Source organism: Canis lupus, chromosome 5 (assembly GCF_003254725.2).
Source record: "Canis lupus dingo isolate Sandy chromosome 5, ASM325472v2, whole genome shotgun sequence".
In the NCBI taxonomy this organism is placed as follows: domain Eukaryota; kingdom Metazoa; phylum Chordata; class Mammalia; order Carnivora; family Canidae; genus Canis; species Canis lupus.
Genome location: NC_064247.1, coordinates 13,161,445 through 13,176,414, shown reverse-complemented (window position 1 = coordinate 13,176,414; position 14,970 = coordinate 13,161,445). Strand labels below are relative to the sequence as shown.

The 14,970-nt window shown below is 52.0% G+C and overlaps 1 protein-coding gene across 5 annotated transcripts in view; it reads left to right on the top strand.

Annotated features, from left to right (window-relative positions):
- GRIK4 (glutamate ionotropic receptor kainate type subunit 4) overlaps positions 1 to 14,970 on the top strand; it is a 425,071-nt gene that overhangs the window by 335,065 nt on the left and 75,036 nt on the right. For all 5 annotated transcript variants that reach the window (XM_035716734.2, XM_025465200.3, XM_025465201.3 and 2 more), the window contains 2 exons: positions 7,723 to 7,830; positions 14,160 to 14,363. In XM_035716734.2, the coding sequence (XP_035572627.1) occupies positions 7,723 to 7,830; positions 14,160 to 14,363 (312 nt within the window). The remainder of the gene's footprint in view (positions 1 to 7,722; positions 7,831 to 14,159; positions 14,364 to 14,970) is intronic.

Below are 14,970 nucleotides of genomic sequence, written 5' to 3'. Positions count from 1 at the left end.
CTCTTGCACCAGCAGACACTTTGATACTTTTGAAGCATGACTTGCACATGGTTGCAATTCCAGACACACACTGACACCTGCCTCTACATAATTGAAACCAAAACTTCTGAAACAGTGGTCACCTGGCCATGTGCAGTCCACCCTGACCTAGTCTGGATTTAGGTTTCAGTTTTAGTGTATAGGTATTCACCTACTAAATTGATTTCAGAACCCACTAATGGGGAGCAGCCACAATTGAACCAAAACATTGCCTTAGACCAACTGGGTTGTGGCTTAATAAGCCCCGGCAGAGACGTTCCTTTGATAGGAGGTCTTCCCAGTTTTTCCAGGACTTGTTTCTGATCTCTTATTTTTGCCATTGTTGTTGTTTGATCCTGAATTTTCACAGCATTCTGCATGTAAGCATATATTTTGTTAGAAGAATATGTTGGCAAAGAGAAAGATCTTCAGCAATGCTCTGTGTTCCCCGGATCACCCCCTCAGGCACTCAACTGAGTCCTTACTCGTGACCAGTCTCCCATGTAAAATAAACTTTTATGATTGGAGATATTAGGTTTAAATTCAATAAATGTTTATCTCCTTCATGCCAGGGGTGTTTACTGTAGGAGCTTACGTTCCATACCTTTTAACTGACCTTCAGTCAAGTACAGCCCTGTACTGTAGAGTCTGAAACTATAACTCAATTTCCATTAATTCCGAAGGTCCCTAGTCATAAGTGCCTCACACCTGACTGTCTTTTTTTTTTTTTTTCTGCCAGTAGGTCAAACTCAGTTCTGTGCACGCAAGAAGATGCTAATATATTATCATATGCGTCCTTCTTAATGAGAATTTCAACTTCAAACCCTGACCCCTGAAGTCAAAAATAATGAATCACTGGTTATGGTATGTTCAACTTTGGATGGTCCCAGAGAACAAGGATCTGGAACTTAAAAAAAAAGAGCTTGCATTTGGATAGGTCTTTAAACTTTTGTCACATCTGTGATTGCCTCAGATCATCCCAGTCAGTAGAGAAGGGAAGGAAGACCACCCTTATATTATAGTAGCAAAATTGACCTCCCAAGGCACACGGCAAGGGCACGATGGAACTTGACATCAGATCTCCTGACTTTTGGTCAACTGCATTTCCACCAGACAGACAATATGGGACTATTGTCTTCCCTTCCCATGGCTCCTTTGGGCTCATCAGAAGCCATCATAACATGATCTCAGTTGATTATTATCAACAGCAGTGCTGTGCTATGGGTAAGTGGGTTCATTTATTTCCATTTTATAGATGAGAAAGATTTAGGGCAGTTAAGCGACTTGCCCAAATCACACAGCAGAAGAGGAAAGACATTGTATCTTCTGGTGAACCCCCCAACCCCGCATCCCCTTGTGTCAGGCCTCTAAGCAACCTCCTTGCACCTTGGCTTGGATCGCTTTTGTGGGGTCTTTTAGGAGACTCTCTTCACATTTGTATTCTCCAAAGAACAAGTTTATAGTAATCATAGAGGTATGTGGGAAGGCCCAAGCCCTAAGATCAAGATAGCCTACACCTGCTCCAACAGTATAATAGCAAGTAGAACATGGATTCAAACCCAAGTTTAACCTAGAAAATATCACAGCAAGTTGCCCGAGATCTCTGAGTCTCAATTTCTTTTATTCTTTCATTAATTTGTTCAATCATTCAATAATAACTTGTATAAAGTGCCTATATTAAGCATTATTACCATTGTCTGAAGTGTCTACATCTCTCAGGTGGGAAAAATAACAGGGTTGTTATGCAGAATCAGGGAAATTTATGTAAGCAAACCAATGGCTGAGTGCCCAGCTTGCAAAGGTGATCAATAAATGTTTGCAAACTCTGGCTTGGAGCAGAAGGGTTTGCCTGGCCTTGGAGTGATGTCAGCTTCTCTAGAAGCTAGATCCCGGCCGCGCCGAGTACAAAGAACAATCATCTAAATGTACATAAAATATTAAATGTTACAGAGTGCACACCCACAGATACAGGCAAGGATGTGAGGAAATCCCTCAGGGCTTTAAAAATAAATCTCTTTTTACCTACTTGGGAGAAAACAAATGGGCAGAATGACAGCCCTGAGTGACTCCACGCAGGACTAAGAGGGGCAGGACTAAGAGGGCGATGAGGGAGGGGCACGAGTGGCTGCTCCGGGCAGGACAGATGTGCTCAGGGGACAGCAGAGGGCTCTTCCTTGGTGGCATAGCGAGAAAGACAAGCGGCGAGCAACAGTCTTGTTGCTGAGTGTGTAATTATAGCCTGAGACAAACGTGCTGAAAGGGTTTGCGGAGAAGTTTGACTTTGGGAGAAAAAGGGAAAGCCTCCTAGAAGCAGTGACTTTTGAAATGTAGCCTGAAAGCATTAGCTGGGATGACCTAGACGAGGGTTTAGAAAGCTTCTGTAAAGATCCAGATGGTAAATAGTCAGACTTTGCAGCTCTATCCTTGTAGATGAATATAGTCCTGGATAGTCCGTAAGTGAACAGGTGTGGCTGTGTTCTAATACAACTTTCTTTCCTGAAATAGACCACCTATGAAGAGCTGAAAGAAGGCTGGGGAGGAGTGTGGGTATGCAGCAAGGAAAGTTCCAGAGGGGGAATGACATGCACGCAGACCCTGGCAAGAAGGGACTTGTTGCGCTTGAGTGTGGAGACGTGACTGGCGCACAGATAAAGCTGGAGAATATAGTGAGATGGGCCTGCGGCGTGTGTAGAGGCCCACCCTACGGGGCCTGGTAGGCCATGTAAAGGATCTCTGTCCTTAAACCCAAATGGGAAGAAGGGAAGGGTTTTAAGCAGGGTCTGGGTGATCATATTTGAGATTTTGTAGAGATGACTGCCGGCTGCTGGGTGGCGAGCGGAACAGAGGGCTGGAGTGTAACCTGGCCCAGGGGAGGCTCGGTGGAAACGAGGACTTGAGTAGAGGTGAGGGAAGGGGAGACTTGGGGAAGCTCAATGACCACAGTGGCCACAGTGCCGGATGCTAACGTGGGACTCCAGACTCCACGTGACATGCCGCCAGCTCTTACAGGAAGCGGCAGGGGAGCCCTGAGGTCCTGGCCCTGAACAAGCGCTCCCTGTGGCCTCTTGCTGAGGGCGTGACCAGCTTGCTTACACTGACCCACGATCACACACAGACTAAATGCAGGTCTCAGAACACACCTTCACTTGGACAGCAGTGGCCTTTCCAAAGGACTCTGGGTCGTCTGTATCGATGCCACAGAATCCATTCACCAGAGCCCCCACATGCCATCTGGCCTTATCTGTGCTCTCCTTACAGCCATTCTTTCGAGCTCGGTCACTTGGTTGCTCGCCCAGGGGTTAAACACAGATATCCTGACTGCGGTACCGAGTGACGGTTCACAAGGAGAAGAGACACTCTGAGAAGTAGATGCATTAACTTATCAAAGCGCAGAAGTGAAGGCAAGTGGGCATCCACATTTCAGTAAGCCAGAGCAGCATTATATCACAGCACAGTGTAATAACTGCCTTCATAACGGTGACACCGTATTAAGGTCAAGACTCTCACTCTGTTTAAGAGGACAGTGGAAAGTGTAAATCTCTTTGGAAGAATTTTTTGGGAACAATGCTTTCAAATAAATAATTAACTCTCCAGATTTTTAGTGCTTAAGGAGCAAGATTATTATTAATTCATATGGTCACACATTAACATAAATCCTGTGTCCTTTAGGAATGTTGGATGAATGATACTTTCTGCGCAAACACATCCCGTATCATTTATGTACAGAGATGTTCATATCTGACTAAGCACTCTGATCACGAGACGTTTCTCCTAGGGGCATCAGGATCGGTTGTGAGAAGAGGTACACATTCATTTTAAATATTATGATCTCAGTGAAGGGGCACGTTGACCTTGTCTTGAATCCTGTTTTTTCCACTTACCAGCTCTGTGACTTGGGTTGATTATGAGCGTATGTGGACTTCACTTTGTATGCATACCCTTCGAGCGTCCGGCACAGAGACTGTGCGGGCAGGTGGGTGCTAATGGCCTGCTGGAGCCAGCTTGCCCCAGCCAGTGAGGGCCACTATACACATCCTCCCCGACTCTGTTCAGTGGCATCACATCAGTAGCCTGCAATCAACCTGGGCGGGTATGTTTACACCATGGACATTGGCAAACACTATAAATCAGAGCCTTTTTTCCTGCAAAGCCAGTTTTTAAACATTTCCTGGCTCATCATCTAATCAACTTACCCAGGGTCACACAGCTCCATCAGCAGAGAAGCCACACTAAACTCGGCTCCTCCCACTCTGGGGCCACAGCATTCACGGTGCAGATGGCACAAAGGTCAAGGGCCAGTAGAGGCTGGAATCCAACTTGCCCAGCTGTGCACCTGCATGGCCACATCAGCCAGGGGGAAGGTGCCTTTTTCTTACCTGCATTAAGGTGCGGTAGAGGCTCTAACAAGTGTCGTCCAAGTCCACGGACATGATGCAAAGGCAGAGCAAGTGGGAGAAACAGAAAGTACAGAGAGAGGGCCATGGAAAGACATCATTTGCACATAATCAGGCGGGCACATGTGGGCATGTGGAAAGAGGCTGACAAAACAGCTGTTCCTGCAGGAGGTTCGGGGGGCAGGTGTCAGCGGGGTGGAGCAAGGGAATCTGGCTGGAGGCAGAGCCACAGATTGTCAGCGATGAGAGCTGCGTCTCCTGCCCACCCCTGGCATGTGTGTGGCATGGAAGGTGCCCAGTGGGTGGGGCAATTAGCCTGTATCCCAGGGCTCCTGGCTCTGTCTCTCGCTTTCCCTCCCACCACCTTTCTGCAATTAGATTGCGCTGGGTGATAGCTGCCAAGCCGCTTTGTTGCATCTGATGAGTTTATTAATTTCTTGGGGGCTAATGGGAGGGTGGGTGGGAGATTCATTTCCTGACTAGAGCTGAGGGGCTGATTAGTCTTTTTGCTGTGTCCCCAGAGGTGGAGGGTGGGGGTGGGGCGCCTGGCTCAGGCCGTCAGTTCTGGCTCTGGGTAAATCATTTCTCTCCCTGGCTTTCGTGGGAGCCTATCTGATGGCTTGAGTTAAGATCAGGGGGGCTGGGGCTGGGGCAGGTGGTTAGTGAAGATTAGGCCCCCTGAGAACAGCAGAGGTGGGAAAGTAGGTAGGGGTGGGGAGAGCTGAGGTCTTATTGGCCCTTTCGGTGTTGAGTTCACATTTTAGGTGACAGGTAGGACTCTAAAGAAGTTCAGTCCTTGTCTCAGACGTGCAGATGCTGACGTCCAGCCTAATTGTTCTTGATGTCCTTCTGTCCAAATCTGGCCCTTCCCATCCTAAGAGGCCACTGGGAGCTAACTCTAGCCATTTTGAAGACAGGGAAAGGAGCCTTCAAGAGAACAGTCATTTCATTTGACTCTGTGGAATCTCAAAACCCAGGAGAGAGCTGCTCTGTCCTGGGTTTTTGCTGGATGGCTGAAGCTCCTCTGCTTCACCAGGCCTGCTTTCATGGAACACATGTTGGCATCCCCACCCAAGAGACAGCAGCGGAGACAGGAAAGTCTCGCTTTGAGGAGTCACACAGCTCTGGGCTCAAGCCCGGGCACCACTACTAGAGAGGTGACCTTAGGCAAGCTGCTAAATCTGTCTGAGCCTTGGTTTCCTCATAAACCAGAACGCTGGCACTCTCTGCAAAGTTGGGGGGAGAGTTCAAAGAGTTGATAGAACACATCGAGCACAGCAGGTGTCCAGCCACTACCGTTCCCCTTTCATTTTGGAAACCTAGCAGCTCCTCCCTCGTCCTCCCCACCCATCTCCCCTGCAGAGAGGGGCAGAGGGGGAGCTCCAGCTGGTCCCTTTGAGAGGCAGGAGGTGCTCCAGAGAGCCAGAGGAGGCTCACTTGCCTTCTGCCCACACTCCATCAGCAGCAGCAATCTGCTGATATGAAATGCTGGCTCCCCTTGCTTCCAAGTACCAGCCCCCAAGCAAGATGCTGGGGTGTGAGCAGAAACCGGCCAGCCCCACGCAGGCTAGTGGGGAAGACAGGCAAACGAAAATGTGCGGTAGGACGTTGGAAGAGCCAGACAGGATGGCCATGAAAGCTTGCTTGGAAAGATACATCTGGGACTAAATCTCAGGCCTCTCAGCCGATGGGTGAGGTGACCCTAGGACAAGGTGGAGGGACTCTTATCTCAGCATCAGTTTAATCTGTCAAATGGGGCCTCCCATGTGGATCTGCTCAAAACTCTGGTTGTAAACTAGAAACGAATGTGCGTAGATCCAGGACCCTTCTGCCCTTGCAGAAGTAGAAAAGGCTGCCCACCCCTCTCCCAAGTGGCATCCTCCTAGAGGCAGTGGAGGGGAGTTTTGGGTCATCTCCCCTTGGGGTGATGAAAGCCTCACCTGTGAGACCATCAGACCTAGCTTGGCATCAAGACCATGATGTCAGAGAGATGGTTACTGCTCCTCAAGACCCCCAGCCCTCTGGCCCTACGGTGTGGGGGTCGGGCCCAAGGGTGAGATATGTCTTCATTGTTGTTTGATTTTCCACAGGAGGAACCCAGAGCCCAGCTCTGGTGAGTACAGAGCCACGTGGCATCCACGGAACTTGTGAGGGTTTTCCAGGGAAGCTGCCGCTGGGTGCACACAGGTGAATGTGTGCATTTCATTGGGTTTCCAGCCAGCTGTCAGCCATATCTCCTGGTTGCCCACCCCCAACACTCAGCAACACAAATGATTTGCCAGGGGTTCCAGCTAGTAGAAATATATTGGTATGACACACACACACACGTATTTATGAAAAGGGTTCCTTTGAGAACACAAACCATCTAAAAACCCAATAATGTTGAGGAGAGGTGTAGGCGACTTTCTAGAATGGAGAACTGAGTCAGTTGTGCATTTGTTCCCCCCTTGAAGTGAAGGCAGTGGGGAAGAGGAAGGAAAATAGTGGCAGGTTAAATACATTGTCGCAATGACCCAGTGACGTTTCTGTTATTATTCTCCTCTTAGGGATGAGGAGACACGCTCAGAGAGGGTCGGGAACTTTTCGGAGGTTACGCCTTTGAGATCAGTGCTCCTGGGCCTGGCTGAATAATCTAGCGTCAGACTGATGCATCCAGGATCTTGATTGGCTCGAGAAGAAGGCAGGGCAAACATTACCAACCCCACTGATAGATGGGGAAACTGAGACTCAGAAATATTTAAGTAACGTGCCTAGGTTCTCACGGCTAGCAAGCGAATCAACCGGGACGAGAACCCAGGTCTTCCCTCTTCCGGTTCCTTCACTCATTGGACCACTCAGCACCATTCACCGAAGGGCCAAGTTCTGATTCTTATTTAGGGAACTGGAATTACTGAAAGCAGGCTGAAGCAAAAGGGTTTGGGGTCTCCTTCTTGCCGCAAGGTGATGTGATTCCACATGTTCCATTCCCTTCTGTGTGAGCGAACGTCCCCAAACTGCATTCCGTTCCTGATTTGTTTCTCTACTTTCCTCTTCTCCTGGGTCTTTGCCCCCATCTTTCCTTCCTTTCTCAGAGGCCCCCTCCCACCTTCCCTGACCCCCTCAACCCTGTGGAACAGTAACCCTACCCTCATCCAGGGAAACTCCATATCTCTGCCTCCTTCTTTGGCTTCCAAGTGACCTGGCTGGAGGCAGGGGACTGGCCTCTCAGCTCCTTCCGACCCTGGAGGACTGCACATGACCTCAGCACCCTCTCCCCAGCCGCCTGTGTTCCCCCATTTCTTCCCAGCCCCTCTCTCATTTGTCTCCTCAGATCGGCCAGTGGCACGTGGCGGACGGCCTCAGCATGGACAGCCGCCTCTACGCCTCCAACATCTCCGACAGCCTCTTCAACACCACCCTGGTTGTCACCACCATCCTGGTAAGCGGGGTGGTCCCGGGCCTCCCAGCTGCAGCTCCCCGGGGTGCTTTCTCCAGCTCCAGGCATTCCCAGGCTTCCCGGGGAACGTGAGATGGGAGCTCTGATGGCAGCATCGAGGCCAATTTATGACAGTGTAATTAAACGCAAGTTGCTGTTTCATATGGAAATGATATTTGATGAGTTCCAGAGCAGCTGGGAAAGAGGGATGGTGCGGAGAGACACCACAGTTTGTGGATGCCTCTTCCAGGGGCACCCTGACAGCCCGGGTGGCTGTGCATGGCCCAGGGAAGGGGGCCTTCTGACATAGGTGGGAGTAGCCTCCCGGGGAGGCTCGGTCCTGTCCATCAGGGTGGCCCCTTTGCTTTCACGACAACCTACCTTCCTTGGTGTCTACTGTGCATAAAACGCGCCCCTGCAAGTAGATAACCAAATTGCAGTGGGTTTTTATGGCCTGTTTCTTCATTTCCAGATGGCCAAAAGAAAGTTCTCAATCTATAGAGCCAGGGACCATCTGCCTTTTTTTTTATTTGATTCCATTCTCTTCGACAATTACCAAGCCCTTCTCCCCACGGGTCAGGCACTGTGCTCATTCCTGGAGACACATGGATGAGCAAGACTTGGTCTCTAGCCTCAAAGAGGTTATAATTTAGTAGACGGCCTGGGTCAAGTGCATTTATGGCCAAGGTCATTGTCTTCTTCCCCTGTGAAGACCTCATGTTTTAAAAGACTTGTCAATTAAACCAACTACATATATTAAATGATAATTAGTTTCTTCCTCGCCCCTCACTCTCCCCTTTTAACAAATCAAAAGCATATTTCCCTGCCTGGCACCGTGTCTTATCAGCAGGAGATAACCAGTGTTGCCTCGCTGATATAATTCCAGCCCAAAGCAGAGACTGGATGTACCAGTTAGTCTGCTCAGCCTTATCATTGCTAAATGCGCGAGGTCTGCAAATGTGTCTGTTTCTTTAGGCTTTTTGAGATAATGAAAGAGCTCAGGGACCTCCATCACTACCTTCAGGAGCTCCTAGGGCACAGGAAGACTAGCTTAGAATTCTTGATCTACTGTGGGCAGTGAAATAAAAGCCAGGAAAGAGGCTCATGCCTCACACTTTGCAGGCTGAAGGAGGGAGAGGTCCCATCCCACCAGAAGGGCCCAGAAAAGAAGGGATGGGCTCCAAGAGCCAGGGAGAGATAGGGAGGGAGAAGTGAACGAAGGGCAGCATCGTTGGGTGTTTAGGAAGTGCTGAAAAAGGCAGGTTCTCCAGGAAATAAGCCTTGGTAGAGAGAGAAGAGGATGAGGCCAGACAAGTAGACCGGGTCCCTAGCACTTAAAGACTTGAATGCCCCTCTGTTGAGTTTTCCCTTCATGCAGTAGGAAACGGAGTCAGCGAATATTTTCATCCATTTATTCAGTGAATATTTGGGGGGCGCTGCTGTATGCTGGGCACTTTTGTAGGTGCCCAGGAATAGACAGTGCTGGAGTGGGGAGTCAGGGTGCTGAGAGCGCCAGCGTCCATGGGGACCCCACTGAGCCAGGGAAATCTGGAGCAGAGACCTGAAGGGAGGAGGAGGGAGCCAAGTGGCCGTCTGGGAGGGAATATTCTGGGCAGAGGGAAGGATGGAAGAGACAGTTCTAGCTCCCAGAATTTTGATCATTCCCCCTCTCAGCTGCAGCGTTAGCTTGTCTGAACCAACGTGGAAATGCCAGAAAGATCGGACGGTGGTGGGGTCACCACTGCCCCTCCCTGAGGTGTCGTAGAGCGAGGCCGAGCTGGGCAGTGGTGAGCAGCGGTCCTGGCTGAGGAGGTCAGCACACAGCATGACAGCTGGGACCTCCCTCTTGTGGCCCTTTCTACCTCGGAAGTATTTCTTGAGTCTGTCCCCAAAGTCTGTACCCTACCTGAAGCCCATTTACTTCTTTCACCTGAGTGTGACCTGACCTCCTTAGAGGCTCTCTTCTCAATGGCTCAGTCTACGCCCCTACTCCCTACCCATTTGTCAGGTCTTCCTAAGGAGGTCGACCACCCAGGGCCCACCGCCCCCGAACTGCCCCTCATAATCAGGCCTGGCGTGCTGTACCTGCTTCCGCTCCGTGTGACTTGGGGTCTGGCAGTACGGGATGGCCCAGCATTTCCTCACCATATCATGCCATTCCCTGCCTCTGTACGTGCTGTTCCCTCAGCCCAGGATGCCCTTCCTCCCACTTCCCGTTTCCAACTGGAAATGTCTGTGCACCCTTCAAAGCTCTGTTCAGATGTCACTTCTTCCAGGAAGTCTTCCCTGACAGGACTCCTGCCTTCTCCCCATCTCTAGCACTTCGCACACACCTGTCGTGGCCTTTCTCCTGTTAGAGGTGGTTGTGTCCACTCTACCTCCCCTTCTAGAATGAGGGCTCCTCAAAGGTTGGGGTTCCTGACACAAAGTAGGAACTCAGTGATTGGAATTTGAATATAAAGTTGTTTCTCCCTACAGGGTAGGGGGATGTCCCTTAAAAGCCAACAAAAGTTTGAGAGGGACAGGGGGACATTGTTGGGTTGTACGCGGTGCTCAGAGCTTTGGCACAGACTCACGGGACGCTGAGATCACAGGGCTGTGTTTCTAGACTGGGAAAGGCAACCTGACTCTGTGTGTGCGTGTGTATGTTGAACACACATATGAAGGGTGGCAGCAGGGCACCTCTGTGTCAGGTGACATTTAATAACACGCTAAGTGCAGTTCAGACACAGAGCTTTTCTCGTGCGTGTGTGTGTGAGACAGCGGCTAAGAGTCAATAATTCGCACCAGGAATGATTATCTTAATTTAGTACCTGGGGACTATTTGTGGGTTGTCCTTGGCAGGTGGTAATCCTGAATGACTTAATCCCCCCCCCTTTTTTAAAGATTTTATTTATTTATCTGTGAGAGACAAGAGAGAGAGGCAGAGACACAGGCAGAGGGAGAAGCAGGCTCCATGCAGGGAGCCCGATGCGGGACTCGATCCTGGGACCCCAGGATCACGCCCTGAGCTGAAGGGAGGCGCTCAACTGCTGAGCCACCCAGGCATCCCATGACTTAACCCCTTAAAACTCAGCACGTATCCCTGTTGTCCCATGTTCCTGTCGGGGGACGCGTGGGACATATCCATGATGTATTTACACAGAATTAGCCGTAGCTCTCATTTCCTGAGCGCTTACCCCGCCGTGTCAGACCCCAACGTAAACTGTTTGCCTGTGTTATCCCTTCTGTTCCCCCAGCCCTCCTGCCAGGACAGGGGCTCCTGCTCTAGGCCAGCATGCCCGGTCCCCACATCTTCCAGAGTGCCGTTGAACCCCAAACTTGCTGACATTTTGACTTTCCCGCCTGTCTCCTCCCTCCAAGATGAGCCTTTGGTGTGTTTACTTTGAACACATCAGTGAATTTTTTTTAAAGATTTTATTTATTCATTAGAGAGAGAGAAGCAGGCTCCTCCTCACTGAGCAGGGAGTCTGATCCCAGGACTCTGGAATCATGACCTGAGCCGAAGGCAGATGCTTAACCGACTGAGCCGCCCCAGCACTCCCCACATCAGTGAATTTTAAGTTAACTTGAGAGTAGAGGGTATCTGGGGAGAAGAATTTCATGATGCTCCTTGGGATAATTAAGGGTATCCTGGGATGCTGCCGATCCAGGGGTGGAACCCCCAGCCAAGCCCCGTCCCTGAGGCCATGTCTGAGTGCTGTTCACTCAGTCCACGAGGGCCTAAAGCCAGAGCCAGCTGGGGCTCCCAAGGAAGGGGAAGACCCTGTGCAGGCCCCACCTACATCCTACCGGGGAGCACATCCTAGAGCGTAACTGAACCACATGCGGCCCTGGCCGTGAGCGCAGGGGGAGTTCTGAGAAGTGTGTTGGCATCAGAGGAGGCACCGGGACCCCAAGGACGGAGGTGAGTTAGGCTAGGTGGCAGAAGAGGCGGAAGAGCACCTGGGCGGAGAGGACCCCTTGATCCCAGGACAGCATGTGTGAAGGCAGGAGCCCGGCCTATCTCACGGACTTGGCGGTGAGCTTGGTCATGAAGCAGAGCCACGTTGCCTCCGACGCAGGGCTCCCTCTCCGAAGCACAGCCTTCTGCCTTCTTCTCTCCCACGTCACACCACAAGTCCCTCCCATCCCCTCCCCTCGTGCCCTTGGTCTGTCTGTCCTCCCCAGCCCAGCCTGAGCTCAGCAAACCAGCGCTTCAGCACTTCCATCTCTTAGCTTCCAGCACGATGCTCAGCCCTCCCAGCTCGTGCCTGTCCCAAGCCCAGTTGTCCTTGCAGTCCCTGCGCCTGGCTACCCGGCTACCAGTCAGCCTCCCGACGTCAGCGGGGCCTTGGCACTCCCTGGGCTCATGTCTTGCTCACTCCTGTCAAAACCTCCTGCTCACCCAGCCTTCGGTCCTGCCCCCAACACACCTCTGGGGCCCGGCACGGATTGCGGGCCCTCCGCCCCCTCCCTCCTCTGCACTGCTGTCCACGTCTCCACTTGCCCTCCAGGCCCGCTTCCCAGCGTCGCTGTCCCCTTGGCCCTGTCTCCCTCCGTTCCTCCCTGGGACCTGGCTGTGCCAGCTAGCACTTCTCTTCCTTGGTAATCTCTCCTTCTCCCTGGATTCCTCCTCTCTGCCTGCCAATATACCCTGGTCCCTCCCCTCCACAGACACCATCACCACCCCCTTACCCAGGCCCTGCTGCCCCATGCCCAGTTTGGGGGATCGTAAATCATGGTGTTGGTGGACACGGGGGAAATCCTCCAGCCCGGTGCCTTGCAGATGGGGAACTGAAGCCAGAGGAGAGGCGTGGCCCGGAGCAGTCAGGTGGAGAGAGGCCATCCGCCCACCCTCCTTTCTCTCCTAACTTCTCAAAATTCTGGTCCTTTCTCTCTCATGTGCCCCACGTTCGCTCCCCATTCCTGCAGAGTCCTGCTGTCGCCATGGCACCTGCCTCAGAAGGGTCGGCGGCAACACCTGGCCCAGGCACCTCTGCACAGCCTGCATCTCCCTCTGTGGGAACATCTGTGCACTTTTTCCCCAGCCTCCCCGCTCCTGGGCTGTCCTGACCACATTTTCCTGACTTTGAGCTTTTCTGGCTGCTTCTGCATTGTCGTCTTCCATGGCTGCTCTTCATTTCCTGCGGCGTAGATCAGTCTTCTGTCTGCGGTGCCTCTTCTGTTTCTCCTCAGTGCTTCTCCTGCGACGGCCTCACGTGTCCTCCGTGCAGAGACCCCCTCCCCAGGCCCTGCCCCTCTTGCCCTCACTCCGCAGTTTAAACATTTGGCCAGGCGTTTCCTCCTAGACAGCCTACCGGCACCCCAAATTCAGCATGGCCAGATCCTCTTCCCTTCCAAACCATCCCTGTGAGCGAGGACGCCCTCCTCGGGTCATCCACCCAGGCCCCTCCCCTGTGCGCCCCGCACCCCACCTGCCGTCAGGCCTGGCCGGCTCTGTCTCTTCCAGCTCCCAGCACTCCATCGTGAGTCAGACTGTGGCTCAGGACCCAGTATCTCACATCAGGAGAGGGTCTGTCCTCACCCCCACATGCTCTGTCTTATTATTTGATATTCTTAATCATCCAGTCTTGCAAACCCTCCCGATGTGCAGGGCTGCCCTACTTGCATGTACGCTGTGCATCCACCTTGTTCCAGGCTCCAGCACCCCTCCGACCCTAATTCATCTATTTGTCCTCTCAACCACCCCTGCACACACTTGTGCTCCAGCTGAATGGAGGATCCATTGTCCCCTGAAGAGGACACGGTCCTCCTCGCTGAGGACTCAATCTTACCTTTCCCCTGCCTGGGATGCTTTCCATTCGTACCTGTTCCATCTGTGTTCCATCACCCTCTGGAGCCCAGTTTGGATTCTCCCTCCCCTGTGGAACCTTCTCTAGATGTTTCACCGGGAAGATCCACCCCTCTTCCCAGGGCTCTCATGGCTGGACGTGCTCTGCCTTGGGCTGCAGAGGGCGGTGCATGTTCTTACCTTGCCCTGCTAAATTGTCGGCAACCTGTTATCTCACGATGCCCTGTGATAGGTCTGTGTGCAGTAGACAAAAGGAGGGGGTATAAGGAAGGGGTAGGTTGAGGGTGAGGTCAGATAATGACCTGAAACAAGGTAGAGGGGCTGCAGCTTGGCCCCCTGTGCCCTGGGGACCCTTGTGTGTTCCTGGTAAGAGAAGTGCCTGGAGGTCGGGAGGGGAGCTAATGGCCACCACCAGAGTAGTCACGCGAGTCACTTCCCTCTGCCATCTCCTCCCCAACCTCTGCCCCGGCACCCCCATCCCTTGCGGCTGGGACACCAGGGCTAAGATGAGAATGACAGCTGCCCAGTTTTGCTGCAGGAAAACCCGTATTTAATGCTGAAGGGGAACCACCAGGAGATGGAAGGCAATGACCGCTACGAGGGCTTCTGCGTGGACATGCTCAAGGAGCTGGCGGAGATTCTCCGGTTCAACTACAAGATCCGCCTGGTCGGGGACGGTGTGTACGGTGTTCCTGAGGCCAACGGTACCTGGACAGGAATGGTCGGGGAGCTGATCGCCAGGGTAAGGAAAGAGCAGGTGACCTGGACTTGGGGGTGGGCTGGGGAGGGAGATGAAAGGCATAAGGTTGTGCTGTGTATATGCTTGGGAACCATCCACGTGTTCAGGCAATCGTGCATTTTTCACGGAGTTGTCCATTCATTGTACAAATCCTTTCTGAGCCGGTGCCGAGCCCGGCACTGGCCATACCCATTGGTGAAGAAGACCACCATGATCCCTGTCCTGTGGCTCTCAAGGCTCAGCACTTGTCATGGGTAATGGAGGTTTGGACCAATAACATGGCTTTGGGGGCTTGGGGCCCATTTCTGGAAGACCCTGGTGCTTTTGTTTGTTCTGATTATTTTACTGCTCGGCAGCACCCCCTGCCAGAGCTTGGACAGACCTAGGAGAGCACAACATGCCACAGCCGTTGACTTTGATGCTGGCGAGGTGCTGCCAAGGGAGAGATGATACAATAACGGGGAAAAAGGGATCAACCGTCTGAGCAGGTGGTCACAGTTATGGTGTTTTGTGACTTCTCGTGTTATTGCCTGCTGGTGTTAATGTGCTTTCACAGACCTAGAGTCAGGGTGCACTTGGACAGGCTATAGATTTTCAAGGTGAACGTGGA